The sequence below is a fragment of the Erythrolamprus reginae genome, chromosome 2 (assembly GCF_031021105.1).
Source record: "Erythrolamprus reginae isolate rEryReg1 chromosome 2, rEryReg1.hap1, whole genome shotgun sequence".
Taxonomy (NCBI): Eukaryota; Metazoa; Chordata; class Lepidosauria; order Squamata; family Dipsadidae; genus Erythrolamprus; species Erythrolamprus reginae.
This window is the reverse complement of record NC_091951.1, coordinates 346,119,949-346,147,935: the sequence shown is the minus strand read 5'-3', so window position 1 is coordinate 346,147,935 and position 27,987 is coordinate 346,119,949. Positions and strand designations below refer to the sequence as shown.

Below are 27,987 nucleotides of genomic sequence, written 5' to 3'. Positions count from 1 at the left end.
TAAAAAGGATGTTGAGACTCTAGAAAGAGTGCAGAGAAGAGCAACAAAGATGATTAGGGACTGGAGGCTAAAACCTATGAAGAATTGTTGCAGGAACTGGGTATGTCTAGTTTAATGAAAAGAAGGACCAGGAGAGACATGATAGCATCGGACCAGAATATCTCCGGGACCGCCTTCTACCGCACAAATCCCAGCGACCAGTTAGGTCCCACAGAGTTGGCCTTTTCCGGGTCCCGTTGACTAAACTGTCATTTGGCGGGACCCAGGGGAAGAGCCTTCTCTGTGGCGGCCCCGACCCTCTGGGACCAGCTCCCCCCAGAGATTAGAACTGCCCCCACCCTCCTTGCCTTTTGTAAAGTTCTTAAGACCCATCTCTGCCGTCAGGCATGGGGGAACTGAGACATGTCCCCTGGGCCTATACAGTTTATACATGGAATGTTTGTGTGTATGTTTGCTTTTAATAATGGGTTTTTTAGTGTTTTTTAAATTATTAGATTTGTTCTTACATTGTCTTTGTTATTGTTGTGAGCCGCCCCGAGTCTACGGAGAGGGGCGGCATACAAATCTAATAAATAATAATAAATAATAATAATAATAATAATAGCAGTGTGCCAATATCTCAGGGGTTGCCCCAAAAAAGAGGGAGTCAACCTATTCTCCAAAGCACCTGAGAGTAGAACAAGAAGCAATGGGTGGAAACTAATCAAGGAGAGAAGCAACTTAGAACTAAGGAGAAATTTCCTGACAGTTAGAATAATTAACTAGTGAAACAAGTTGGCCTCCAGAAGTTGTGAATGCTCCAACACTGGAAGTTTTTAAGATGTTGGACAACCATTTCTATGAAATGGTGTAGCGTTTCTTGAGCAATGGGACATTTGGAAATTCTTACAAATCTGATCAATGTCTTGGGTTCATAGAAAATAGACCCACAAGGCTGGAAGGGCCCTTTAAGGTTTTCTAGACCAACCCCGTGATCAAGAAAGGAGAGTTTTTATTATCCCGGACAAATCATTCCTAGGAAAAATGTGGAAAAAATCTAAAAGTTTCTTTTTTCTCTTTTTAATAGATTTTTTTAAAACTTGAACATATCATCTTCCATTAAACAGTGTGTCATTTGGGTACAAATGTCTCTTTGCTATTAGTCAAAATCACAGTATCCATTACATTGATAATAGTTCTCTAATCTTACAATAATAATAATCAGCATTATAACTCTATTCATTTCTCCCTCTTAACGTATTGAAAACATAATATTATAGTAGATATAATACTCTTAACAATCATATTGATAATAATTATCACATTGGAATATTACGAAATACATATCGAATATTACAAGATACATATCGCCTCCCCCAGGCTTCTATATTTTATGTTTGGTATGTATGTGTTGTTTGGTTTTAAATGATGGAGTTTTATATTTTTTTCTCTTTTAATATTAGATTTGTTCCACTGTAACATTGTTTTTATTATTGTTGTGAGCAGCCCCGAGTCTTCGGAGAGGGTGGCATACAAATCTAATAAATTATTATTATTATTATTATTATTATTATTATTATTATTATTATTATTATTACCCACAGAAGCAAATTGCATTGGTCTTCCTAAATGCACAGAAAGCCTTTGATAATGTGAACTGGCAATTTATGCTAACACAATTAAAAAGCAGAGTTTATTGTTGATTCTACTTATGTCTCCCCCCACCTAACTCCAAACCAAGGAAGAAGATATTTAACCAACAGAGTTGAAGTTCCTTCATCTGTCTATATTTATATACATTTTAAGCAATTTCCTTCCTTTTTTCACTCCTATTCTTTTTATTTAAAAAAAACCCCCTATATTTTGTACAGCCTGAGTTCATGCAAAATAACGCATCCTAAATCAGAACTCACCCACAATTGCTGTGTTGACACAACATGTTATGCTCAAATAAATCAAATTTAGATTTAAACACATGCTAAGACACTGACTGACCCCTAACTTCCTATCACTAAGCTTAATAATGGGTGGAAACTCATCAAGGAAAGAAGCAACTTAGAACTAAAGAGAAATGTCCTGATAGTGAGAACAATCAGTGGAACAGCTTGCCTCCAGAAGTTGTGAATGCTCCAACCCTGGACGTTTTTAAGAGATTAGACAACTGCTTGTCTGAAGTGATGTAGGGTTTCCTGCCTGAGTTAGGGGGTTTGTTTGTTTGTTTGTTTGTTTGTTTGTTTGTTCGTTCATTCATTCATTCATTTATTTATTGGATTTGTATGCCACCCCTCTCCGCAGACTCGGGGCAGCTAACAACAATGATAAAAACAGCATGTAACAATCCAATTAATAAAACAACTAAAAACCCTTATAATAAAACCAAACATACACACAAACATACCATGCATATCTTGTAATGGCCTAGGAGGAAGGAATATCTTAACTCCCCCATGCCTGGTGGCATAAATGAGTCTTGAGTAGTTTACGAAAGACAGGGAGGGTGGGGGCAGTTCTAATCTCCGGGTGGAGTTGGTTTCAGAGGGCCGGGGCTGCCACAGAGAAGGCTCTTCCCCTGGGGTCCGCCAAACGACATTGTTTAGTCGACGGGACCCGGAGAAGGCCAACTCTGTGGGACCTTATCGGTCGCTGGCATTCATGCGGTAGCAGGCGGTTCCAGAGGTAATCTGGTCCCATGCCATGCAGGGCTTTAAAGGTCATGAACAACACTTTGAATTGTGACCGGAAACTGATTGGCAGCCAATGCAGGCCACGGAGTGTTGAAGAAATGTGGGCAAATCTTGGAAGCCCCACGACGGCTCTCGCGGCTGCGTTCTGCACGATCTGAAGTTTTCGAACACTTTTCAAAGGTAGCCCCATGTAGAGAGCGTTGCAGTAATCGAACCTCGAGGTGATGAGGGCATGAGCGACTGTGAGCAGTAAGTTCCGGTCCAAATAGGGCCGCAACTGGTGCACCAGGCGAACCTGGGCAAACACCCTCCTCGCGACAGCCGAAAGATGATGTTGGACTAGAAGACCTCCAAAGTCCCTTCCAACTCTGCTATTCTCTTCTCTTCCATTCCATTCCATTCCATATTTTCTATCCTATTCCATATTTTCTTTTCTATTCTATTCTATTCTATTCTATTCTACTCTACCCTACTCTACTCTACTCTATGTGGAAACTGGTTTGAAAATTGGAAAATCTCTTAAGAGGCAGAACAACTCACCTGAATCTTCCAAGGCAGTCTTGGCCTGAGCTAATTTCACAAACAACTGAAAAGGAAGAAAAAAATAATTGGGGGCGATAAATAACAACAGGCAAGCAACATGTTAATTTTGAGAAGGAGGGAAAAAAGAGAGAAAATTTACTTCAGTATTTTGATAGGAAAAACAAAAGACTCCGTTATAGCTGGATTGAGCATAATGAAATCAATACAAGTAGTCCTGGACGCACGACCACAGTTGAGCCCAAAATTTATGTTGCTAAGTGAGGAAATAGAGTGGGTCTTCTCCGGGTCCCATCAACCAAACAATGTCGCTTGGCGGGACCCAGGGGAAGAGCCTTCTCTGTGGCGGCCCTCTGGAACCAACTCCCCCCCAGAGATTAGAATTGCCCCCACCCTCCTTGCCTTTCGTAAGCTGCTTAAAACCCACCTCTGCCGCCAGGCATGGGGGAATTGAGATACACTTCCCCCTAGGCCTTTACAATTTTATGCATGGTATGTCTGTATGTATGATTGGTTTTTATATAATGGGTTTTTAACTGTTTTTAGTATTAGATTATTGTCATATACTGTTTTATTACTGTTGTTAGCTGCCCCGAGTCTGCGGAGAGGGGCGGCATACAAATCCAATGAATGAATGAATGAATGAATGAATGAATGAATGAATGAATGAATGAATGAATGAATAAATAAATAAATAAATAAATAAATAAATAAATAAATAAATTTGGGAGCGGCACGAAGGCCTGGCCAGTTTCCTGCCATTCCCCCTTTAATCCCGGCCATTTATTTATTTATTTGATTTTTATGCCGCCCTTCTCCTTAGACTCAGGGCAGCTTACAACATGTTAGCAATAGCACTTTTTAACAGAGCCAGGATATTGCCCCTACAATCCGGGTCCTCATTTTACCCACCTCGGAAGGATGTAAGGCCATCTCGGGCTTTTCTGGGCTGCCAGAGGAGCCTTTTGGTAACGCTTAAGGAGGCTTTGGTAGTCCAGAGCGAACGGAACGTTTTCCTTTCTCTGGCCACTTGGAGAGGGAATAAACCTATAATCACCTATAAAGCCCTTGATGGCACCGGACCAGGGTATCTACGAGACCGCCTTCTGCCGCACGAATCCCAGCGACCGGTTAGGTCCCACAGAGTTGGTCTCCTCCGGGTCCCGTCAACTAAACAATGTCGTTTGGCGGGACCCAGAGAAAGAGCCTTCTCTGTGGCGGCTCTGACCCTCTGGAATCAGCTCCCTCCAGAGATTAGAACTGCCCCCACCCTCCTTGCCTTTTGTAAACTCCTTAAAACCCACCTCTGTCGTCAAGCGTGGGGGAACTGAAACATCTCCCCCTGCCTATGTAGTTTTCTGTGTATGATATGACTGTATGTATGTTTTTTTATATATTGGGGTTCCTTGTTTTTTAGACTTTTTAAATGTATTATTGTTATTTTAGATTCTAACTATTAGATTTGTCATTATATATTGTTTTTATCATTGCTGTAAGCCACCCCGAGTCTACGGAGAGGGGCGGCATACAAATCTAATTAATATAATAATAATAATAATAATAATAATAATAATAATCCCGTGAAAGTGGTCCCGGGGGTACTTGGCATGCTGGGCGCAGTGCCAAAGGATCTCAGCGGACATTTGAAAACCATCGGAATTGACAAAATCTCCATCTGTCAATTGCAAAAGGCCGCTTTACTGGGATCGGCAAACATAATTCGCCGCTATGTCACGCAGTCCTAGGTGCTTGGGAAGCGCCCGACTGGTGATGAAATACGAAATCCAGCATAGTGATCTCGTTTGCTGTTTTGTACTGACATAATAATCATAATCATAATCAAATCATAATCACAATCACAATCACAATCATAATCATCATAATAAACAACCTCTGCCAGCGCCCAAAGAAAAGAAACGCTCCCTTCGCTCTGGGCAATGACTCTCCTCCTCCTCTTCTTCCTCCTCCTCCTCCTCCCACCCAAATTCCGAGCTTTTATTTCTTTCCTAATGGGTTTGCACGCATTATTTGCTTTTACATTGATTCCGATGGGAAAAATTGCTTCTACTTACAAACTTTTCTACTTAAGAACCTGGTCACGGAACGAATTAAGTTCTTAAGTAGAGGTACCCCTCTATTCACACGTTCTGCTTGGCCTGCCTGGATCCCCTCTCTACCTTCTCCTGCTGCTTCGGTGTGACCAGGTTGGTGCTCCGGTGAACGGCTTGCTCGGCTTCGTCTTTGTCTCTGCATCGTTGTTCGTAGAGCCTCTTGCCCTAAGGAAACATAGAAACATAGAAATCTGACAGCAGAAAAAGACCTCATGGTCCATCTAGTCTGCCCTTATACTATTTCCTGTATTTTATCTTAGGATGGATATATGTTTATCCCAGGCATGTTTAAATTCAGTTACTGTGGATTTATCTACCACGTCTGCTGGAAGTTTGTTCCAAGGATCTACTACTCTTTCAGTAAAATAATATTTTCTCATGTTGCTTTTGATCTTTCCCCCAACTAACTTCAGATTGTGTCCCCTTGTTCTTGTGTTCACTTTCCTATTAAAAACACTTCCCTCCTGAACCTTATTTAACCCTTGAACATATTTAAATGTTTCGATCATGTCCCCCCTTTTCCTTCTGTCCTCCAGACTATACAGATTGAGTTCATTAAGTCTTTCCTGATACATTTTATGCTTAAGACCTTCCACCATTCTTGTAGCCCATCTTTGGACCCGTTCAATTTTTTCTATATCTTTTTGTAGGTGAGGTCTCCAGAACTGAACACAGTATTCCAAATGGGGTCTCACCAGCGCTCTATATAAGGGGATCACAATCTCCCTCTTCCTGCTTGTTATACCTCTAGCTATGCAGCCAAGCATCCTACTTGCTTTCCCTACCGCCCGACTGCACTGGAATTGCAAAAAAATAGAGCAAGCTGACAGGGACAGATGATTTTTATCACGTATTTTAATAAACGGAAGGGAGGCATCAAACTCACTTCCAAGGTCTTCTTGTACTGCAGATTCCGGTTTTTATGAATGGCGTCCATTATGAGTTCAATCTGTGGAGGGAAATAAAAATAAAATGACCACAGTTTGTTTCCAGGCAAAACATTTCCCCCTTCTAAAAATAGAAGACCGCACATCAGGAATGGAAAAATGACTCTTTTATTTTTAACCTTGCAGAGAGCAATTCTCTGTTAACCCGAGAGAGTTTCAACTTGCAAGGAATAATAATAATTAATAATAATTTGTTAGATTTGTATGCCGCCCCTCTCCGAAGACTCCGAAGACTCCGAAGACTCCGAAGACTCCGAATCCTTGACTTTAAGCCCAAAATTTCCACTGCTAAATTAATATAATTTAATTTATTCGACTTCTATGCCGCCCAATCACGTGAGACTCGGGACGGCTAACAACAATATAAAAAGACAATGTAAACAAATCTAATATTAAAAAACAATCTAAAAAACCCCAATTTTAAAAAAACCACTCATACATACAAGCACACCATGTATAAATTCTATAAGCCTAGGGGGCAGGTAAATTTCAATTCCCCCATGCCTGACGACAGAGGTGGGTTTTAAGGAGCTTGCGAAAGGCAAGGAGGGTGGGGGCAACTCTGATATCTGGGGGGAGCTGGTTCCAGAGGGTCGGGGCCGCCACAGAGAAGGCTCTTCTCTTGGGTCCCGCCGAACGACATTGCTTAGTCGACGGGACCTGGAGAAGGCCAACTCTGTGGGACCTAACCGGTCGCTGGGATTCGTGCGGCAATCATTAGGCTTATTTATTTATTTATTTATTTATTAGATTTGTATGCCGCACCTCTCCGTAGACTCGGGGCGGCTCACAGCATACAATAAGACAATTCACAACAAATCTAATAAATTCAACAAACATTAAAAAAAACCATTATTAAACCAGTCATACACACAGTCACACCATCCATAAATTATATAGGCCCGGGGGGGGAGGGGGAGGAATGCCTCAATTCCCCCATGCCTGACGGCAGAGGTGAGGTTTAAGGAGTTTACGGAAGGCAAGGAGGGTGGGGGCAGTTCTAATCTCCGGGGGGAGTTGGTTCCAGAGGGTCGGGGCCACCACAGAGAAGGCTCTTCCCCTGGGACTCCGTGGTAACACACGGAACAAATCTGTTAAATGAATCTAGCTTCCCCGTGAACCTTGCTTGTCAGGTCAACAAAGGGGGAAATCACATGACACTGCAACCATCATAAACACAACGTAGTGGCCAAGCATCGGTATTTTGATCATGCGGACAGGGTTGCTAATGTGAAAAACGATCATAAGTCATTTTTTTCAGTGTTGTTCAAGGAAGGCCTGCTGTCTTTGGAGCTAACGGTGCACCCTCCGATGCCTGATTTCCTTCACAACCCCCCTCACTCTTATTATAATCTTCTTTCCTTCCTTCCTTGCTTCCTTCCTTCTTTGCTTGCTTCCTTCCTTGCTTCCTTCCTTCCTTGCTTGCTTCCTTCTTTGCTTCCTTCCTTCTTTGCTTCCTTGCTTCCTTCCTTGCTTCCTTCCTTGCTTCCTTCCTTGCTTCCTTCCTTCCTTCCCTCCCTCCTTCCTTCCTTCCTTCCTTCCCATTTCTTCATTAGGCCTTCGGGCCACATCTAAGCACTGCCACAGGCCGGATCTGGCCCGTAGACAGTGAAGGGCCGCTCATCTTCGGGACTACTGGTGCGACCTTCTGAGGCCGTTGCACACACGCGCATCCATCCGGCATGAGATTTGGCTTCTGAGCATGCGAAGCAAGCAAAATCTCACGTGAGGACACACGCATGCAAATCCGAATACTACAGTAATCCCTCTGTTGTATCCTGGAATGGCTACCTTGTAACGCTGTAAATAGTTTGTTCCTCTTTTCCAGCGCTGTCTGAGCCCAAGCAGGAAGTCGCTCCTGATTGGCTCAGACGCGGCCGGCTCTAGCTTTGGCGGGAACCGCAAAAGTATAAAAGAAGCGGTTTCTCCCGGCAGAGCCAGTCGGTACTCGCTGAATTGTCACTTTACCTTGCTGAGCTGTCACTTGTTCTCTGAGCTGAATAAAAGTACCGATTGCTCAAAACCCTGTCTCTGGGTCTACTTCACTGGCGACGAACGAACGGAAGAAACTTCGCGTGCAACATGGACAAAATCCAGATCGGCCAGGCTCCAGAACTCTTCGATTCCGAGAAAATGACATGGGACGAGTACATGGCCACCTTCGAGATATTCCTCGAGGCGGCGGGAATGCAGGACGCCGGAGCCGATCGCAGACGGGCTATTTTTCTCAACTACTGCGGCGCAGAGATCCGTAGACTCGCCCAAACTCTCACCGAACCAGAACAAGCAAGAGCCACAGCGTGGGACGTCCTTCAACAGAAACTAGCGAGCCATTTCAAACCAACCAGACCAGCCATGGTTTACCGGCATCAATTTCACATGATGGCTCAGAGAGAAACCGAGTCGATCAGCCAATTCACAACGCGGCTTCGAACGGTACTTGCTCAATGCAAGTTTCAAGACCCGGAAGCTCGCCTCACCGACGCCTTGGTTTTCGGCATGAAGAGCAACTCAGTGAGAAATAAACTCCTCACCGAAGAAGAGCCGACTCTACAAACCGTGATTAAATTAGCGCAAACCGCGGAAGCAGCCGACGCAGCGGCAAGAGAATTAAAAGAGCACGGAAGGCGAGAAATCATTGCCAAAATCGACGCCGAGTCTCCCAGCGCCATGGGAACAGACGACCGCAGCCAGCCAACTAGCAACGGGGACAACTGCCTCCTCCTGCAAGACCAGCCGAGACACCCTAGAGCTACTCACCCAGCCCCCTGCGCGGGCTGCCGGGGAAATCACCAGCGCCATCGATGCCCTTTCTGAGACGCTACTTGCCACCGTTGCAACCGGAGAGGCCACATCGCCATCGCATGCAGGGCAACGGCACCAGAAGAAACGTTTGCCACACAACAATACCAGCGACCTCAAAACCACCCCCCCCAATCGCGAGAAAGGAGACCGTTCCGCAACTCGGGTCAAAGGAACTACTCCACCGCTAACCGAGACTACAATAGAGGTAACTCTCAATTTTCCGTGAATAACACGGCAACCAAAAAGGGGGCTAAAATTGTTATCTCATTGTTACTAAATAACCAGCCTTGCTCAATGGAGCTGGATACGGGCTCGAGATATACCATCATGCCCTGGGAAAAATTTAAGCTATATATGCCTAATGTGTCTAAGGCTGACCTAATTCAAACCTCGTTGGTGATCAGAGACTTCCAAGGGGGGGTAATCTCGGTCCTGGGAACAGCAAATGTACCTATTGCATTTAAGAATGTTAAATGTACCCTTCCCATGCTTATTGTGACGGGGGCCAAACACTCCCTGCTAGGTCTAGCGTGGATGGAACCGTTGGGGATCGAAATTTCGGGTGTGTGTAATGTAAACTGTGATATTATGCCTAACTTTGTAAAAGAGTTCCCTGAAGTGTTCAGCCCCACCTTGGGATTGTATAAGGGACCCCCTATATCTTTCTCTATTGACCCCAAGGTCCCACCGGTTAGACTGAAACCTCGCAGGGTCCCCCTTCCGCTTCTCCCCAAGCTAGACATACAGCTGGACAAACTCATTAGTCAAGGTATCTTAGTCCCTGTGGAACAGGGGCCATGGGAAACTCCCATAGTGACACCCCTGAAGCCAGATGGCTCCTTAAGAGTTTGCGCTGATTACAAATCAACCCTGAATAAGGCACTCCAACACCACCCCTACCCCATTCCGGTTGTGCAACAACTCTTACACTCCCTGGGGGAGGGGAAAAGGTTCGCAAAGATCGACCTGGCGCAGGCTTACCAGCAACTTCCGGTCGATGAACAAACAGCAAACGCTCAAACGATTGTAACGCACAGGGGGGCTTTCAAATGCACGAGGTTACAGTTTGGGGTAAGCATAGCCCCAGGAATATTCCAGAGCATCATGGAACGCCTATTGTCAGGGGTAAATGGGGCAATTCCATATTTTGATGACATCTTAATTGCAGGGGAAAACCAGGAACAAGTGAACAAAAGAATAAGGGAAGTACTTAAGAGGCTACAGGACAAAGGGTTACGAATCAAGCCTGATAAATGTGTCTGGGGAACTGACAGTATTGAATTCCTTGGGTATAAGATAGATAAAGAAGGTATCCACCCCACATCAGAGAAGCTGAGAGCAATTAGAGAAGCCCCAGAGCCACGAGATAAGAGTGAGTTGCAGGCATTTTTGGGCCTCCTTAATTTTTATTCCGTTTTCTTAAAGCAGAAGGCAACAGTAGCAGAGCCTCTCCATCGTTTACTCCAGAAGGAAGCCCGCTGGACATGGGGGAAAACTGAACGTGAAGCTTTTTGTCAAATAAAAAATTTATTAACTTCTAAAAGCGTAGTAGTCCAATATAGTGCTTCACTACCCATTAGGCTCACGTGCGACGCTTCACCGTACGGCATAGGAGGAGTTTTAGCTCACGTTCTACCCAATAAGACAGAGGCCCCAATAGCATTTTTTTCAAGAACCATGACCAGCACGGAGAGGAATTATAGCCAGTTAGACAAGGAGGCTCTAGCATTAGTGGCAGGGGTAAAGAAGTTTCACAATTACATTTTTGGAAGAAGCTTTGAGCTAGTCACTGACCACAAACCCCTACTAGGCCTGCTAGCCCCCAACAAGCCCACTCCACCTTTTATGTCTCCAAGACTAATCAGATGGGCCCTTTTCCTCTCAGGGTATCAGTATGAGCTCACCCACAAGGGGGGGAAGGAAATCAATCATGCAGACGGCCTCAGCAGATGCCCCATAGCAGACTTAGTAGAAGACCCTGTTCCTGCCACAGATGTGCTAATGATAGAACTCGAGGAAAACCCACTAACCACAGCAAAAGAGGTAGCTGCACACACGCAGCAAGACCAAATCCTTAAACAAGTGGTGAACTGTGTTCTAAAGGGATGGCAAAATGATATTGTTAAACCTGAATTGTGTGATTTTAAAAACAAAAGGCTTGAATTATCATATGTAAAAGGTTGTTTGCTGTGGGGGGATAGAGTGATCATCCCCAAACGCCTAAGGGAAAAGGTACTCAGAATGTTACACGTGGGCCATCCTGGGATTGTCAGGATGAAGAGCCTAGCAAGGGGGCATTTATGGTGGCCAGGGCTAGATGCTGATATTGAAAGTTGGGTTTCAAAGTGTGACCCATGCCAAGAGTCAAGGCCCAGTCCCCCCAAAACAACTCCGGCTGAGTGGGAACAGCCTGCTGGTCCTTGGTCTAGGATCCACATTGATTTTGCTGGCCCAGTGGGGTCTCAGTACTTTCTAATAGTGGTTGATGCTTTCTCCAAATGGTTGGAAATAATAGCAATGAACAACATAACCACAAGTGCCACTATCAAGGTATTGAGCAGACTGTTTGCTTCCCATGGTTGCCCTGATCTCTTAGTGTCTGACAATGGGCCACAGCTAACAGCCAGGCAATTCGAATTATTCCTAGATGGCCTAGGGGTCAGGCATGCCCTCATCTCGCCTTACTCGCCCTGGGCTAACGGGTTGGCAGAACGTTACGTAAGGGTGGCAAAGGAGGCATTGCACAGGTCAGGCCCTGGGGATGTGCAACAGAACTTGGACCAATTCTTATTAACCCAGCACATTACCCCTAACTCGCACACACATGTAAGCCCTGCAGAGTTATTGATGGGAAGAAAGTTGAGGTCACCATTAGACAGGTTAAATCCAAGGTTCTGTGTTAATAATAACCAAATGTGTATGAAACCAGAAAGAGAAATGTATTTGGGACAAAATGTATATGTAAAATGTTTTGATGGAAATGTAAACTGGATGAAGGGAATTATTGTTAAGCAAAACGCACCCAAGACTTATGTTGTTAAACTGGAGGATGGTCGTTTGTGGAAACGACACATAGACCACATTCGGAAACGAACTGAAAATCAATTGCAACAGACCGCTGACTTGAACTCTCCCCCCTCAACAGACTTTAGTACATTGCCCGAACTAATAAACACGCAAAGAGACTTATCGGGCCAGGGGGAACCATCCAGCGACGCCGAGCCATCCTCGTCCTCCGAAGCCTTCGTTGGGCCCGCCAGGCCAAGTCCGCCGCACCGGGAGAGCAGCGGCGAGCCATCCTCCACAGTCAGTGGCGAAGGAGAAATTGGACTGCGCAGGTCAGCGCGAGAGCCTCGGAGGCCTCACCGATTGGACGACTTCGTCACATGGCTTTCTTGATGGATGAGTCCAACTATGAGGGGAGGGGTGTTGTATCCTGGAATGGCTACCTTGTAACGCTGTAAATAGTTTGTTCCTCTTTTCCAGCGCTGTCTGAGCCCAAGCAGGAAGTCGCTCCTGATTGGCTCAGACGCGGCCGGCTCTAGCTTTGGCGGGAACCGCAAAAGTATAAAAGAAGCGGTTTCTCCCGGCAGAGCCAGTCGGTACTCGCTGAATTGTCACTTTACCTTGCTGAGCTGTCACTTGTTCTCTGAGCTGAATAAAAGTACCGATTGCTCAAAACCCTGTCTCTGGGTCTACTTCACCCTCCCTACTTTGCGGTTCATCTTTCGCGGATTCACTACTTCGCGGGTTTTCAAAGCGGGCTTAAATCCGTTAAATCCATTGAAAATTTTAAATCCATTAAAAATTCATAAAATTCTTCTACAGTACTGGTAGGATATCACATGTAGTTCCAGCTGAGAAACGTTATAGAATGACTGTGGGTTTTAAACGTCCAAATACTCGTTAAATGCATAAATAAATATCTTTCCTCTACTTCACGAAAATTCGTTTTTCACGGGTGGTCTTGGAACGCATACCCCCGCGATAAACGAGGGATCACTGTAATAAATAAATAATTAAAAACAGCCAAATGGGCCAACTGGAAGTTCGGAAAAGGCACTTCCGGTTTGCCCGTTGTGCTGTTTTTTGCACTCTGGAGCTTCAGGAAGCTTCCCTGAACCTTCCAGAGTGCCCAAAATAGCACAACGGGCAAACCGGAAGTGCGTTTTCCGAACTTGCTGTTTGTCCATTGGGTAGGTTTTTTTGCACTCCGGGGCTTCAGGGAAGCATGCGGAGGGAGAAACAGCCTTCCCTAAGGCTGAAAATCAGATGACCAGCGCGTGCATACATTCTGGAACTGACATAGAGCAACATCTGATGTGCCCTCCGATATTGCTCCGCATTCCGCCTGTGGCACGTGTGCCATAGGTCTGCTATCGTGGGTAGAATAGAATAGAATAGAATAGAATAGAATTTTATTGGCCCAGTGTGATTGGACATACAAGGAATTTGTCTTGGTGCATATGCTCAACGTACATAAAAGAAAAAGATATATTTGTCAAGAATCATGTGGTACAACACTTAATGATTGTCATAGGGGTCAAATGAGGGTTTTAGTGGGTATACTATATCTATATACACATAGTAAAATACATGATGAAGGTTATAGAGGAGATACTCATAGTAAAATATATCTAAGAAATAATAGAAGAGAAGTTATAGGAATAGAACATATCAATGAAAGAATAGAAGAAGAGATATAGGAATAGAAGAAAGGTATAGGAGATACAGGAGAGCAATAGGACAGGGGACGGAAGGCACTCTAATGCACTTGTACTCGCCCCTTACTGACCTCGTAGGAATCTGGATAGGTCAACCGTAGATAATCTAAGGGTAAAGTGTTGGGGGTTTGGGGATGACACTATGGAGTCCAGTAATGAGTTCCACGCTTCGACAACTTGGTTACTGAAGTCATATTTTTTACAGTCAAGTTTGGAGCGGTTAAAATTAAGTTTAAATCTGTTGTGTGTTCTTGTGTTGTTGTGGTTGAAGCTGAAGTAGTCGCCGACAGGCAGGACGTTGCAGCATATGATCTTGTGGGCAATACTTAGATCTTCATTAAGGCGTCTTAGTTCTAAACTTTCTAGGCCCCGGATTGAAAGTCTAGACTCATAGGGTATTCTATTTCGAGTGGAGGAGTGAAGGGCTCTTCTGGTGAAGTATCTTTGGACATTTTCAAGGGTGTTAATGTCTGAGATGCGATATGGGTTCCAAACAGATGAGCTGTATTCGAGGATGGGTCTGGCAAAAGTTTTGTAAGCTCTGGTAAGTAGTGTGAGATTGCCAGAGCAGAAGCTACGTAGGATTAGGTTTACAACTCTTGAAGCCTTCTTGGCTATATTGTTGCAGTGGGCTTTGGCACTTAAATCTTTTGTTATTAGTATACCAAGGTCTTTAACCGAGTGGGGATTATCTGTGATAATTTGATTATTCAGTTTGTATTTGGAGTTGAAACAATCAATATTAATAAAAATCTTAGGATACAAGCAACAAATTACAGTCATACAGTCCTAAGGTCTCTTGCCTTGGGGAGGGGTTTGGACAACTAGACATCTGAGGTCCCTTTCAGCCATATGGAGCTATGTTTAATCTGTGGAGTTACTCTGAGTTTCTTTTTTGTGTTTCCCCTTCCTGTAAACCCAATGTTTCTCAATCTTGGCATCTTGAAGATCTCTTGACTTCAATAATTCCCCAGACAGCCATGGGAATTCCCACGTGGGAACCTGCCTATGTTTGCTGGGGAAGTCCGAGACTTCCATGCCTCTTGAAGCTATTATGGTTGAGAAATGCCACCACACACTAAGGAATATTTCCTGTAATAGACCTGTTTCTTCCTCCACTCTGTGCTATGTTCAAACTCAGCTTACGCCTAGTGGAGGAGGGGAAAAACTAGCCCATGGGGATGTCCTTCGACAGTAAAAACTAAAAATTGGCAGCTTTTTAATTCTGACCTTTGAGATATAACCTAAGCATCAATCCCAGCGACTGGTTAGGTCCCACAGAGTTGGCCTTCTCCGGGTCCCGTCGACTAAACAATGTCGTTTGGCGGGCCCCAGGGGAAGAGCCTTCTCTGTGGCGGCCCCGGCCCTCTGGAATCAACTCCCCCGGGAGATTAGAACTGCCCCCACCCTCCTTGTCTTTCGTAAACTACTCAAGACTCACCTATACCCCCAGGCATGGGGGAGTTGAGACACCTTTCCCCCAGGCTCTTTATATTTTATGTTTGGTATATATGTTTTGTTTGGTTTTTAAATATGATAGGGTTTTATATGCTTCTTTTTTAATATTAGATTTGTTTTGCTATAATATTGGGTGTTTTTTTAATTGTTGTGAGCTGCCCCGAGTCTTCGGAGAGGGGCGGCATACAAATCTAATAAATTATTATAATTATTATTATATAGCCTCCAGTCCTCTAATTGTGTTAATTGCTCTTTACAGCAGTGGTTCTTAACTTGGGGATCGGGACCCCTTTGGGGGTTGTTTTACAGGGGTTGCCTAAGACCATGGGAAAAGACAAATTTTCCGTGGTGTTAGGAACTAAAGCTTCTATTCTGGCGCCTTGGAACATATTTTACAAGCCGACCAATCAGGCGTTTACAGTGGAGGATGTCCCTCTGTCCTTCCTACCAATCAGCTCTCTGTTGGGAGAATTGGTGCTAGACTTATGGTTGGGGGTCACCACAACATGAAGAACTGTATTAAGGGGTTGCGGCATTAGAAAGGTTGAGAACCACTGCTTTACTTTTTTTTATTGTGTGGTGACCAAAACTGGATGCAGCATTCCAGATGTGGTCTTACTAAGGCTTTAGACCATGGTATTAGTAGCTCCTTTAATCTTGATTGTACCTATAAAGCTCTATATGGCTCAGGGCCAGATTATTTACGGGACCATCTCCTGCCACATACCTCTCAGAGACCAATTAGACACAAAGTCGGCCTCCCCCAGGTCCCGTCAGCTAAGCAATGTAGGTTGGCAGGAATGTGGGGCAGGGCCTTCTCTGTAGCTGCCCCGACTTTATGGAATCAACTCCCCCTCCCCGGGGTCTGTACGGCCCCCACCCTGCTGGCCTTTCGTAAAGCCACGAAGACTTGGCTATACCGGTAGGCCTGGGGGCCCTAAATCAATCCAGTAGCTTGTCCATATATATGAATTTGGTATGAATGTTGAGTGCGTGTTGTTGAAATCGTTTTTTAAAAATTTTAATCAGGATTTTGGTAAATGCTCATTTCTTCTTGACTTCTTTTTATTATTGTCATAAATAATATAATATATCATTATGAGCTGCCCTGAGTTTTTCAGGATTGAGCGGCATAGAAGTCAAATTAAATAAATAAATAAATCCTTCTGTTAATGCAATTTAGGATTGCATTGGCTTCCGCCATACACTGCTGGCTAATATTTAACTGGTTGTCCACTAAGACTGCAAAATCCCTCTCACAAGTTCGCTTGGTGACCATTTGAAGTTACAACAGAATTCCTCAGCCAACATGTCCACAAGGTATAAAGTTACCCAGGTTGGTGACCTCTGGTATAGATCGACTGTTCAAAGCAGGTCTGGCTGCAGAATTCTGGGTGTTGAAGCTCACCAGTCATAAATTTACCAAGGTTGTAGATGCCTGCAATCGAATGACTCCCTGGATGGGCTGGGAAGTTGCCCAGTAACCTTGGTCGTAACCACCATATTCAACAAATGAGACCTTGCCATCATAATCTACAATTATTGCTGATATTCTGAAATATACAGCAGGAAGACTCACGCATAGCTTTGCCCAGATTAAATATTCTTCGTTCTTAATATTAAGAGAGGAAGGATACAATATTTGTTTAAAGGGGAAATGGAGAAACATGTTCTTAAAGGCAGAAAGCAGCCCCAGTTTTCCCGCAGTAAAACAGCCTCCAGCAGATGCTTAGAGATGGCTATTTTGTACCAATTAAGAAAGACTGGGATGATCTAATCATAAACAAAACACCTTAAGCTCCAAATCATGGAATTAAGAATTATCCTCCACCCAAATTCTAAGAACAGAGCATGACCTTTAGGACATAATAGGATTTACCCACCACCTTAATTTAAATTAATTAATTTAGAATAGCAAAAATAGAATAGCAAAAGACACAAGGCTCACTACATTCCACAACCCCCTGGAGCATCTCAAACACAAAAACCCAGAAATCTATAAAGATCCATTAGCCATTTTGTCCCAGAACTGCATGCTGTGGTTGGATCTGCTCATCAATAAACCTTCTTTCTTAAGCAGCCTCTATTTTATTCCCGGCTTGGAACTGGAACTGGATTTTTCATCCAACAATAAATCTCCCCCCACCCCCGTCCCTCTCCTCCCAATTCCTCACCTTTTTACGATGGAGTTTTTGCTTTTCTCTGAAATCCTCCATTTTCTTTGCTTCTTCCCTGATATTCTGGGCTAGCTGCATATGGGCTTGGCCAACAGTCTCCACTCCTAGAAGTAAGAGCATCAACTCAGGTAGGAAAGCCAGGTTTATTGGTGAGAAACGTGCCTTGCGCAAAGCTATAATTTGCTTAAACACGGTCAATGCCTTTATACTACAATTACCAAACTTCACAGTTCAGAGTTAAGCATAAATCTGGGTTACAAATCACAATGGTTGGATTCACACTTCTTAAAACAAAGTCCAACGTAACCATGGTTCACCTTCAATAAGATTCTCACCAACTCAAGGTTGACTCAACCTTCCACCCTTCCAAGGACGCATATTTATTTATTCCATTTATTTATTTATTCAATTTTTATGCCGCCCTTCTCCTTAGACTCAGGGCGGCTTACAACATGTTAGCAATAGCACTTCTTAACAGAGCCAGCATATTGCCCCCACAATCCGGGTCCTCATTTTACCCACCCCGGAAGGATGGAAGGATGAGTCAACCTTGAGCCGGTGATGAGATTTGAACTGCTGACCTTCAGATCTACAGTCAGCTTCAGTGGCCTGCAGTACAGCACTCTACCTGCTGCGCCACCCCGGCTCTTTTTTGTTGTATGCTGACTCTATAAACCACTTAGAGAAGGCTGCAAAATCTTGTGAAGTGGTATATAAGTCTAAGTGCTGTTTCTATTTCTATTCATCTATCTACGGTATCTATCTATCTATCTATCTATCTATCTATCTATCTATCTATCTATCTATCACCTATCTATCTAATCTATCTATTTCTCATCTCTCTTTCTCTTATCTCTTTCTCTAATCTAGCAGTTCAAGTCTCACCAGGCTCAAGGTTCACTCAGCCTTCCATCCTTCCAAAGTCAGTAAAATGAGGACCCAGATTATTAGGGGCAACATGCTGACTCTGTAAATCATTTAGAAAGGCTGTAAAGTCCTGCGAAGTGGTATATAAGTCTAAATGCTATTGCTATTTACTACACACATCAAGCTAAACAATAGCTCCTGCTTGCTTTAATTGCCACTGGCTGTGCTATGAAGGAAACTAGGTTGAGCGCTATTATTTGAGTGAATCCAAGAAATAAGGTTTTATTTGATTGGTTAAATGTGTACCTAAAGGAGGACAGAGGTGACTTTGCAGAAATAATGTGAACACCTGCTAGCAAAATAGGAGCTCAGAGAAAGTAATTTGAGTGAGCAAGAAATTCCTTGCTTATCTTGCAATTTCTTGGATTCCTTCCTTGAAATTTCTGGCAAGGTGAGAAATTGCCTTGGCTTGACTTTTGTGTATGTGTGTACGTTCTCGATTTACAACCACAATTGGCACTGGGAAATATGTCGTTAAGCAGTGAAGGCATCATGAGACATGGTGGCACAGTGGTTAAAGTGCAGTACTGCAGGCTACTTCTGCGGACTGCCAGCTGACTGAAATTTGGCTGTTCAAATCACTCCAGGTTCAAAGTTCACTCATCCTTCCATCCTTCCAAGTTCAGTAAAATGAGGAGCCAGATTGTTGGGGGCAATAGGCTGATTCTGTAAACTGCTTAGAGAGGTATGTAGAGAACCGTGAATCAGTGTATAAATCTAAGTGCTACTGCTATTGCTGCCATGCGATTGTATTCAATTTTATGATATTTTTGGTTAAGTAAATAATAATAATAATAAATTTATTGTCATTGTCAAAAACAACGAATTGTCATTGGCAACGAAAGTCGTGTGACACCCCGAGACCAGTCCCACTATACATAAAATCAGAATAAGTAAATTTAAAAATAGATTTATTACATTGTCATATTGTTATTATTATTGCTGTGAGCCGCCCCGAGTCTCCAGAGAGGGTCGGCATACAAATCTAATAAATTATTATTATTATTATTATTATTATTATTATTATTATTATTATTATTCTATGTTCTATTGTATTCTATATTCTATTCTATTGTCAGTTCTATTCTATTATTTTATTCTGTCCTATTCTCCACCTTGATCTACTCTTCTACTATATAGAACCTCCACTGGTTTTCCCTCCAACCATCATTTATTTATTTATTTATTATTTAGATTTGTATGCCGCCCCTCTCCGCAGACTCAGGGCGGCTCACAACAAAGTGAAAAACAATTTACGACAAATCTAAATTACTGTTTAAAAATATTTTAAAAACCCCATTTTCTAAATAAACATACATCCAGACATACCATTCATAAATTGTATATGCCCGGGGGAGATGTCTCAGTTCCCTCATGCCTGACGACAAAGGTGGGTCTTAAGGAGCTTACGGAAGGCAAGGAGAGTAGGGGCGGTTCTAATCTCCGGGGGGAGTTGGTTCCAGAGGGCCGGGGCCGCCACAGAGAAGGCTCTTCCCCTGGGGCCCGCCAACCGACATTGTTTAGTTGACGGGACCCAGAGAAGGCCCTCTCTGTGGGACCTAATCGGTCGCTGGGATTCGTGCGGCAGCAAATGTCCCTGGGTTATTAATCATCATGTATGGTGATATGGCCACCTTATCTGGGTATTATGGAAATTGCGGCTGGTGCAGAGGCAGAATCCACAGATAAAGCTGATTTATTCCCCCACAGACAAAGTTCAACTTTTGTAACTTACGTTGCTTGAAAACCTCCAGGGCTCTTCTGAGGGTGCTAAAATGAAAGGAAAACTGACAATGAGGTTGAGCAACCGTGAAATTGTGCGGATGTCACCGAAAAACACACAGACACACACACACACAAAAAAAAATCCCAAGACTTTGATACGGGCTTTCAGAAATGAATTCAATTTCAACATCTGATTAGGCAAGTTATGAAACTCAAAACGTAGCTCTACAAGTCAGATAAATTTCTGAACTTCTCTTTCCTCCTTTGCCTGTGACTTCTCTGAGTGGCCCAGGAAACATTTCTCAATCATCCCAAGGACACTCAAAATGCAAAAATCCAGAAGAAGAACCTTGCGTGCCTCATGCACCAGGTCAAGTTCATACAATGCACTAGCGCACGATGAATGAGTTGACTACCTTCTTAGTTGGCCCCTCTGATCCTCTGAATCAGTGGTTCCCCATTTTTCTAATGCCACGAACCCTTAATTCAGTTCCTCATGTTGTGGTGGCCCCCAACCATAAGTCTAGGGCCAATTCTCCCAACAGAGCTTTAAGCTGATTGGCAGGAAGGTCAGAGGGACACTCCCACTGTAAACACCTGATTGGCCGGATTGTAAAATATGTTCCAAGGTGCCAGAATAGAAGCTTTAGTTCCTAACACCAGGGGAAATTTGTCTTTTCCCATGATCTTAGGCAACCCCTGAGAAACGGTCGTTCGACCCCTAAAGGGGTCCCGACCCCCAGTTGGGAATCCCTGATCTAAACCGTGGAGAAGCAAAACACATTTTGCTGCCTTGCAAATATACAAACCAGCAAATGGCTTGTAAAACAAATATGTGCTATGTCTGTGTTGGAGGGATGAAAGGGGGAGCAACATGCTCCTTAAAACAGCGGTCCCCAAACTATGGCCCGTGGGCCACATGCGGCCCACTGAGGCCATTTATCCGGCCCGCCGGTGAGTGACAAGAGCACAGGGAAAAGAGAGAGAGAAAGAAAGAAAAGGGAAAGACAGGGAGGGAAGTAGAAGTGGAGAGGAATGAAGGAGGGAAGGAAGGAAGGAGAAATGGAGGGAACAAGGAAGAAAAGAAGAAAGGAAGAATGAAATGAATGGAGGGACAGAGGAAGGAAGGACTGTTTTGGGGTGGTGGTAATTTTTTTTAATTTTTCTCTCAACATACATTCAAACAACACAGTGTACCACCTAATTTTCCGTGAATAAAATGCAGTATTTTGTTAGTAACTCATATCAATCATCAAAAAAGTTGCAAAATTTTTTTTTCTAATTTTGTCATCCAGTTACATTCATTTTTTTAAATTAAATTTCCTCCTTAATGTTCCTTCAAAAAGTGCAACACCAATTATATTTCTGATTTATTAACCATTATGAATTTCATATATGAATTTCAGACCTTCTCCCCCCTCTAAATACAGTAGTACCTCTAATTACGAGCTGCTCCACATCAGTGTTCCCTCTAATTTTTTTTTTGGGGGGGCGGAAAAGTATAGTGTCTGAGCGGCAGTCCCTTTGGGACTGGGCGGCACAGAAATATTAAATAAATAAACAAACAAACAAACAAACAAATAAAAACCCCACCCTACTGTACTGTGTGTCTATAACAGTGAGCTCATAATAGGGAAACTCTATCAATATCAAAATGCCACTTAAATAGTTGAGCTAGTTTCAAACTAGATTTTGATTTTCTTTCTCTCTTCCTTACTCCCATTCTTTTTCTTTCTCTTTTCCTTCCTCTCTTTTTTTTGTTTCTCTCTCTTCCTCTCTCTCTCCTTCCCTCTCACTCTTTCCCTCTCGGCTTCTGGGCAGGTTTGGAAAACTCTGAGTTGATGATGATTTTTAAGTGAGCGATTGCTCACTGCTCAGCTTAGAGGGAACTATGCTCCACATGCGAGCATTTCAAGATACGAGCCAGGAGGGGAGAGACATTTCTGTTCTAGTTCTGAGCTGAAATTCGGGATACGAGCCGAGCGTCCACTAGGTGGCGCAAGAATCCTTGCTTTTGATAATCTCGGAGGGGAAAAACAACTTGTTCCAGATACGAGTTGCCTCGAGATATAAGCTCCCTTATGGAACGAATTATGCTCGTATCTAGGGGTACTACTGTAGTACATTCCCATGTTATTTTTTACTTTAAAACAAGGTATGTGTAGTGTGCATAGGAATTTGTTCATAGTTTTTTTTTATAGTCCGGCCCTCCAACAGTCCGAGGGACAGTGAACTGGCCCCATGTGTAAAAAGTTTGGGGACCTCTGCCTTAAAACAACGGAAAATCCAAATGTTTGCCCTTTCCAGGTTCACACCCTGTTCCCTGATTGCTTTGAGATTAAACCAGGCTGGCCTAGTGATTAAACCAAGTTGGCCTACTGCAGTGATGGCATGCGCGAGCGCCCACACCTGTTCTGGTTTCTGGTAGAAGTTTAGTCATTACAAATAACTCTAATTAAATGCATCATTTCATGAGTAAAGCAACTCCGTTTATTTCTTTGCTCTCCTGTATTTTCAACACATTCCAGACATCACTCGGTCCGTTATCTCTCTCTTACCCGCATTTCTCACATTCCTTTTCCTGCTTCACTTAGACAAGATTTATTTCCTAACTACATAGCTTTAAAAAAGACAGCAGCACTGACTAAATACAATACAAAATACTTGGCTTATTTTAGCGTGGCGAAAACCCCTCCATATTTCTTTTCAGCAACGTTGAAACTCCACCCTTCTTCTCCACTAGCCCCCTGACGTGCCAATTATCTCACTACAATATTTAACCCATTCCTCTCCTTAATATCTTCGTCCAGACCTTTGCTCTCTACGTTTCTGAATCCTTCTGAATTTAGGGTTAACCCAGCAAGCGTCTGATTCTCCCTCGCTAGATCCTGAACTCATAGCCCCATCCTGTGGCTGGCCTCCCACCTGTTCTACTACCTGTAACCCCGGCCCCCCCACTACTTCATAAACACTATCTGAATCCGAGTCCTCAATATCTTCATCGTCCTCCAACTGATCAAGAGTATGTACAACACTACCCATAATTCAATGCCTGGGGAGGGCGAAAACGCTCCTCCCACCCCCCCGGAGGCCTTCTGGAGGCCAGAAACAACCTGTTTCCCAACTTCTGGTGGGCCCAGTAGGCTCGTGTTTCGTCCTTCTCCAGGCTCCAAAGATTTCTCTGGAGCTGGGGGAGGGTAAAAATGCCCTCCCCCATCCACCCAGAGGCTCTCTGGAACCCAAAAACACCCTCCTAGAGCATCTGTGTAAGCCAAAAATCAGCTGGCCGGCACAAACATGCACATTGGAGCTGAGCTAGGGCAACAGCTCATGTTCCAGCAGATATGGCTCTGTGTGCCACCTGTGACACCCATGCCATAGGTTATCCATCACTGCCCCACTGATTCTAGCATTGGGTTACAAACTTGATAACAGTGATGGCGAGTAATAATAATAATAACAACAGCAGCAGCAGAAACAACAACAACAGAGTTGCAAGAGACCTTGGAAGTCTTCTAGTCCAAACCCCACCTTGGGCAGGAGACCCTACACTACTTCAGACAAATGGATATCCAACATCTTAAAAACTTCCAGTTTTGGCGCATTCACAACTTCTGGAGGCAAGCCGTTCCACTGATCAATTGTTCTAACTGTCAGGAATTTTCTCCTGAGTTCTAAGTTGCTTCTCTCCTGGTTTAGTTTTCACCCACTGCTTCTTGTCCTGCCCTCAGGTGCTAGCCACATACCAAGCCAAAGACAAGTTGTCTTTCCATAACTGCGTTTTCCTACCAAATTAGGAACTGAATTTCTACCTTTGGAGGTATTCCCACTTGACCAACCAGAACAAATAGCAAAGTGATTATAATTGCTCAGTAGAGGCTTCCTATGAATTCGTTCCTGCATGGATGCAACCGTTGATAGGTGAGTCATTATTCAAAAATAAATACACCATCCAAGCAAGGGCTTCAAATAAGATTTCCTTCCCTGGGAAAGATCAGAAGCAACGTGAGAAAATATTATTTTACTGAAAGAGTAGTAGATGCTTGGAACAAACTTCCAGCAGACGTGGTTGGTAAATCCACAGTCACTGAATTTAAACATGCCTGGGATAAATATAGATCCATCCTAAGATAAAATACAGGAAATAGTATAAGGGCAGACTAGATGGACCATGAGGTCTTTTTCTGCCATCAATCTTCTATGTTTCTATTTTCAGAAGTTCATCTGGACCTGTTTTTTTAAACTAGAGATAAATTGCCAGTCTAGGTGAGTAACGTGATATTTGACCAAGAATTATGGCTAAGACGTTTCTCCAACCCCATTTTCCCCCCCAAAAAAGTGGTCTTGGCTTACTTTAGCTCTGTCTGTCCACAGGGCTTCTTCCGTGACAAGTTGATCAGCTCCTTCCCATATCTCTCTTCTACAGAAGCCCTGAAACAAATAAAGATTGGTGTAAAATTCAGGATCTAGGCCAGCGAAGACCTCTGACCAGTAATGGGTTCCAGCCGGTATGGCCCACTCTATAGAGAGGTAGCGAAAATGTAGCTACGCACACAGAACCATATTATTATTATTATTATTATTATTATTATTATTATTATTATCATCATCATCATTAGTATTATTAGTATTATTAGTATTATTAGTATTATTAGTATTATTAGTATTATTAGTATTATTAGTATTATTAGTATTATTAGTATTATTAGTATTATTAGTATTATTAGTATTATTAGTATTACTGTATTAGTATTATTAGTATTACTGTATTAGTATTATTAGTATTATTATTAATTAGATTTGTATGCCGCTCCTCTCCGAAGAGTCGGAGCAGCTCACAACACAAAAGAAGTACAAATCCAATAGTTAAAAACAATTTAATGGTGGGCAGGCACAAATATTACAGGAGGACGTTTGCGTGGACGAGATTTCAGATTTGTGCGGAAGCAAAGAAATAACCCAAAATCGGCAAAAACTCTCATAACTTGAGCATCCTTCCATGAGATTTGTCTTCCTGCACATGGGCAGAAGCTGAAACTTGCGCCGATGCATGCGTGCCCACCTGCCAGATGTGTGTGCACCCACATCTGGGCTATAGGTTATAACCTATAAAGCCCTACATGGCATAGGACCACATTATCTCCGAGACCGCCTCCTGCCGCACGAATCCCAGCGTCCAGTGAGGTCCCACAGAGTTGGTCTCCTTAGGGTCCCATTGACCAAACAATGTCGGGTGGTAGGACCTAGGGGAAGAGCCTTCTCTGTGGGGGTCCCGGTCCTCTGGAATCAGCTCCCCCCAGAGATTCGCACTGCCCCCACCCTCCTTGCTTCCGAAAGAGTTTAAAAACTCATCTTTGTCGCCAGGCCTGGGGTAATTAGATCTTCCCCCTGACCAATGAATGTTTTAAGTGTAAGTTATTGGGTGAATGTTAATGAATGTTTTTTACAATGTTTTAGAATTTTTTTTAAAAAAAATTAATTGAATTTATTTATTGTATTGCTATGTCTACTATATATGCTGTGAGCCGCCCCGAGCCCTCGGAGAATGGCGGCATACAAATCCAGTTAAATATAAATAAATATATAAATATAAGAGCCGGGGTGGCGCAGCAGGTAGAGTGCTATATTATTTTACTGAAAGAGCAGTAGATCCTTGGAACAAACTTCCAGCAGACGTGGTTGATAAATCCACAGTAACTGAATTTAAACATGCCTGAGATAAACATATATCCATCCTAAGATAAAATACAGACAATAGCATAAGGGCAGACTAGATGGATCATGAGGTTTTTTTCTGCCGTCAATCTTCTATGTTTCTATGTTTCTATGTTTCTATGTGCTGTACTGCAGGCCACTGAAGCTGACTTTAGATCTGTAGGTCAGCAGTTCAAATCTCATCACCGGCTCAAGGTTGACTCAGCCTTCCATCCTTCCGAGTTGGGTAAAATGAGGACCTGGATTGTGGGAGCAATAGGCTGGCTCTGTTAAAAAAAGTGCTATTGCTAACATGTTGTAAGCCGCCCTGAGTCTAAGGAGAAGGGCGGCATAAAAATTGAATGAATGAATGAATGAATGAATGAATGAATGAATGAATGAATGAATGAATGAATGAATGAATATCTGATCACCAGGAGCGCACTGGAAATGCCAGCAACGCACCCTGCCAAGGATCAGCCGCTAAAATTCAACTAAAAAATAGGCAAAATTCAAGAGATCTGCTTTTCAAAAACGTAAAGATCAGCAGAGAGCACTCTGGAGAAACCAACTGCTCCTGTTTTCAACCCTAGTTCAAGACTCCAAATTTGGTTGTTAAAAGCGGGTGAAATTTGTGCTCTACGTGGGATGGCCTTTGAAAACACCACATGGAAACTACATCTGACCCAGGATATGACTGCACAGGCAGGGGTGGGCATGCCAGGATTGCTGCGCATACGCAGAAGAAACAATATCGGTGAAAATCACCGAAATCTTGCTCATTCGCATGTGCTCTCACGATATTTCGCTTCTGGGCATGCGCAGAAACATAGAAACATAGAAGACTGACGGCAGAAAAAGACCTCATGATCCATCTAGTCTGCCCTTATACTATTTCCTGTATTTTATCTTAGGATGGATATACGTTTATCCCAGGCATGTTTAAATTCAGTGACTGTGGATTTACCAACCACGTCTGCTGGAAGTTTGTTCCAAGCATCTACTACTCTTTCAGTAAAATAATATTTTCTCATGTTGCTTTTGATTGTTCCCCCAACTAACTTCAGATTGTGTCCCCTTGTTCTTGCTCATTCGCGTGTCCTCCCATGATATTTCGTTTACTGCGCATGCACAGAAACCAAATCTCGCGCCGATGGGTGCATGCGCCACCTGGACACGCCCGCACCCACCTCAGAGGGCGCAACGGTAGCGCCAAACACGGCAGGCCTTCGATGCACTCTTTGTATGTTTTAGTCCCCAGTCCCCCCAATCATCTTGGTTGCTCTCTTCTGGACTCAACATCTTTTTTATAGTGGGGTGACCAAAACTAGATGCAGTACTCCAGGGGTGGTCTTAATAAGGCTTTATAGAGCAGCCAAGCTGCCTTCCATGAGGACCTGTATACTGCACGAGTCAAAAAGAGGGTGGGGAAAATATGTACTGACCCCTCGTATCCTGGACATAAACTGGTTCAACTCCTACCCTCAAAACGTCGTTACAGAGCACTGCACACCAAGACAACTAGACACAAGAACAGTTTTTTCCCCGAAAGCCATCACTCTGCTAAACAAATAATTCCCCCAACACTGTCAGACTTTCTACTAAATCTGCACTTCTATTTCTACTAGTTTTTCTCATCATTCCTATCATCCTTTTCCTCCCACTTAGGACTGTACGACTATAACTTGTTGCTTGTATCCTACGATTTTTATTAATATTAATATTGATTGTTTCTTCATTGCTTATTCGACCCCTATGACAATCATTAAGTGTTGTACTACATGATTCTTGACAAATATATCTTTTCCTTTTATATATGCTGAGAGCATCAGCAGCAAGACAAATTCCTTGTGTGTCCAATCACACTTGGCCAATAAAATTCTATTCTACTCTACATAGAAGACTGACGGCGGGAAAAGGCCTCATGGTCCATCTAGTCTGCCCTTATACCATTTCCTGTATTTTATCTTACAATGGATATATGTTTATCCAAGGCATGTTTAAATTCAGTTACTGTGGATTTACCAACCACGTCTGCTGGAAGTTTGTTCCAAGGATCTACTACTCTTTCAGTGAAATAATATTTTCTCACGTTGCTTTTGATCTTTCCCCCAACTAACTTGAGATTGTGTCCCCTTGTTCTTGTGTTCACTTTCCTATTAAAAACACTTCCCTCCTGAACCTTATTTAACCCTTTAACATATTTAAATGTTTCG

The 27,987-nt window shown here is 43.3% G+C and overlaps 1 protein-coding gene across 1 annotated transcript in view; it reads right to left on the bottom strand.

Annotated features, from left to right (window-relative positions):
• PSTPIP2 (proline-serine-threonine phosphatase interacting protein 2) overlaps positions 1-27,987 on the bottom strand; it is a 55,899-nt gene that overhangs the window by 11,172 nt on the left and 16,740 nt on the right. The window contains exons 3-8 of the mRNA XM_070736425.1: positions 24,431-24,508; positions 20,088-20,122; positions 17,423-17,529; positions 6,201-6,263; positions 5,381-5,479; positions 3,204-3,249 (exon numbers count right to left, since the gene is read on the bottom strand). Coding sequence (XP_070592526.1) covers positions 3,204-3,249; positions 5,381-5,479; positions 6,201-6,263; positions 17,423-17,529; positions 20,088-20,122; positions 24,431-24,508 — 428 coding nt within the window. The remainder of the gene's footprint in view (positions 1-3,203; positions 3,250-5,380; positions 5,480-6,200; positions 6,264-17,422; positions 17,530-20,087; positions 20,123-24,430; positions 24,509-27,987) is intronic.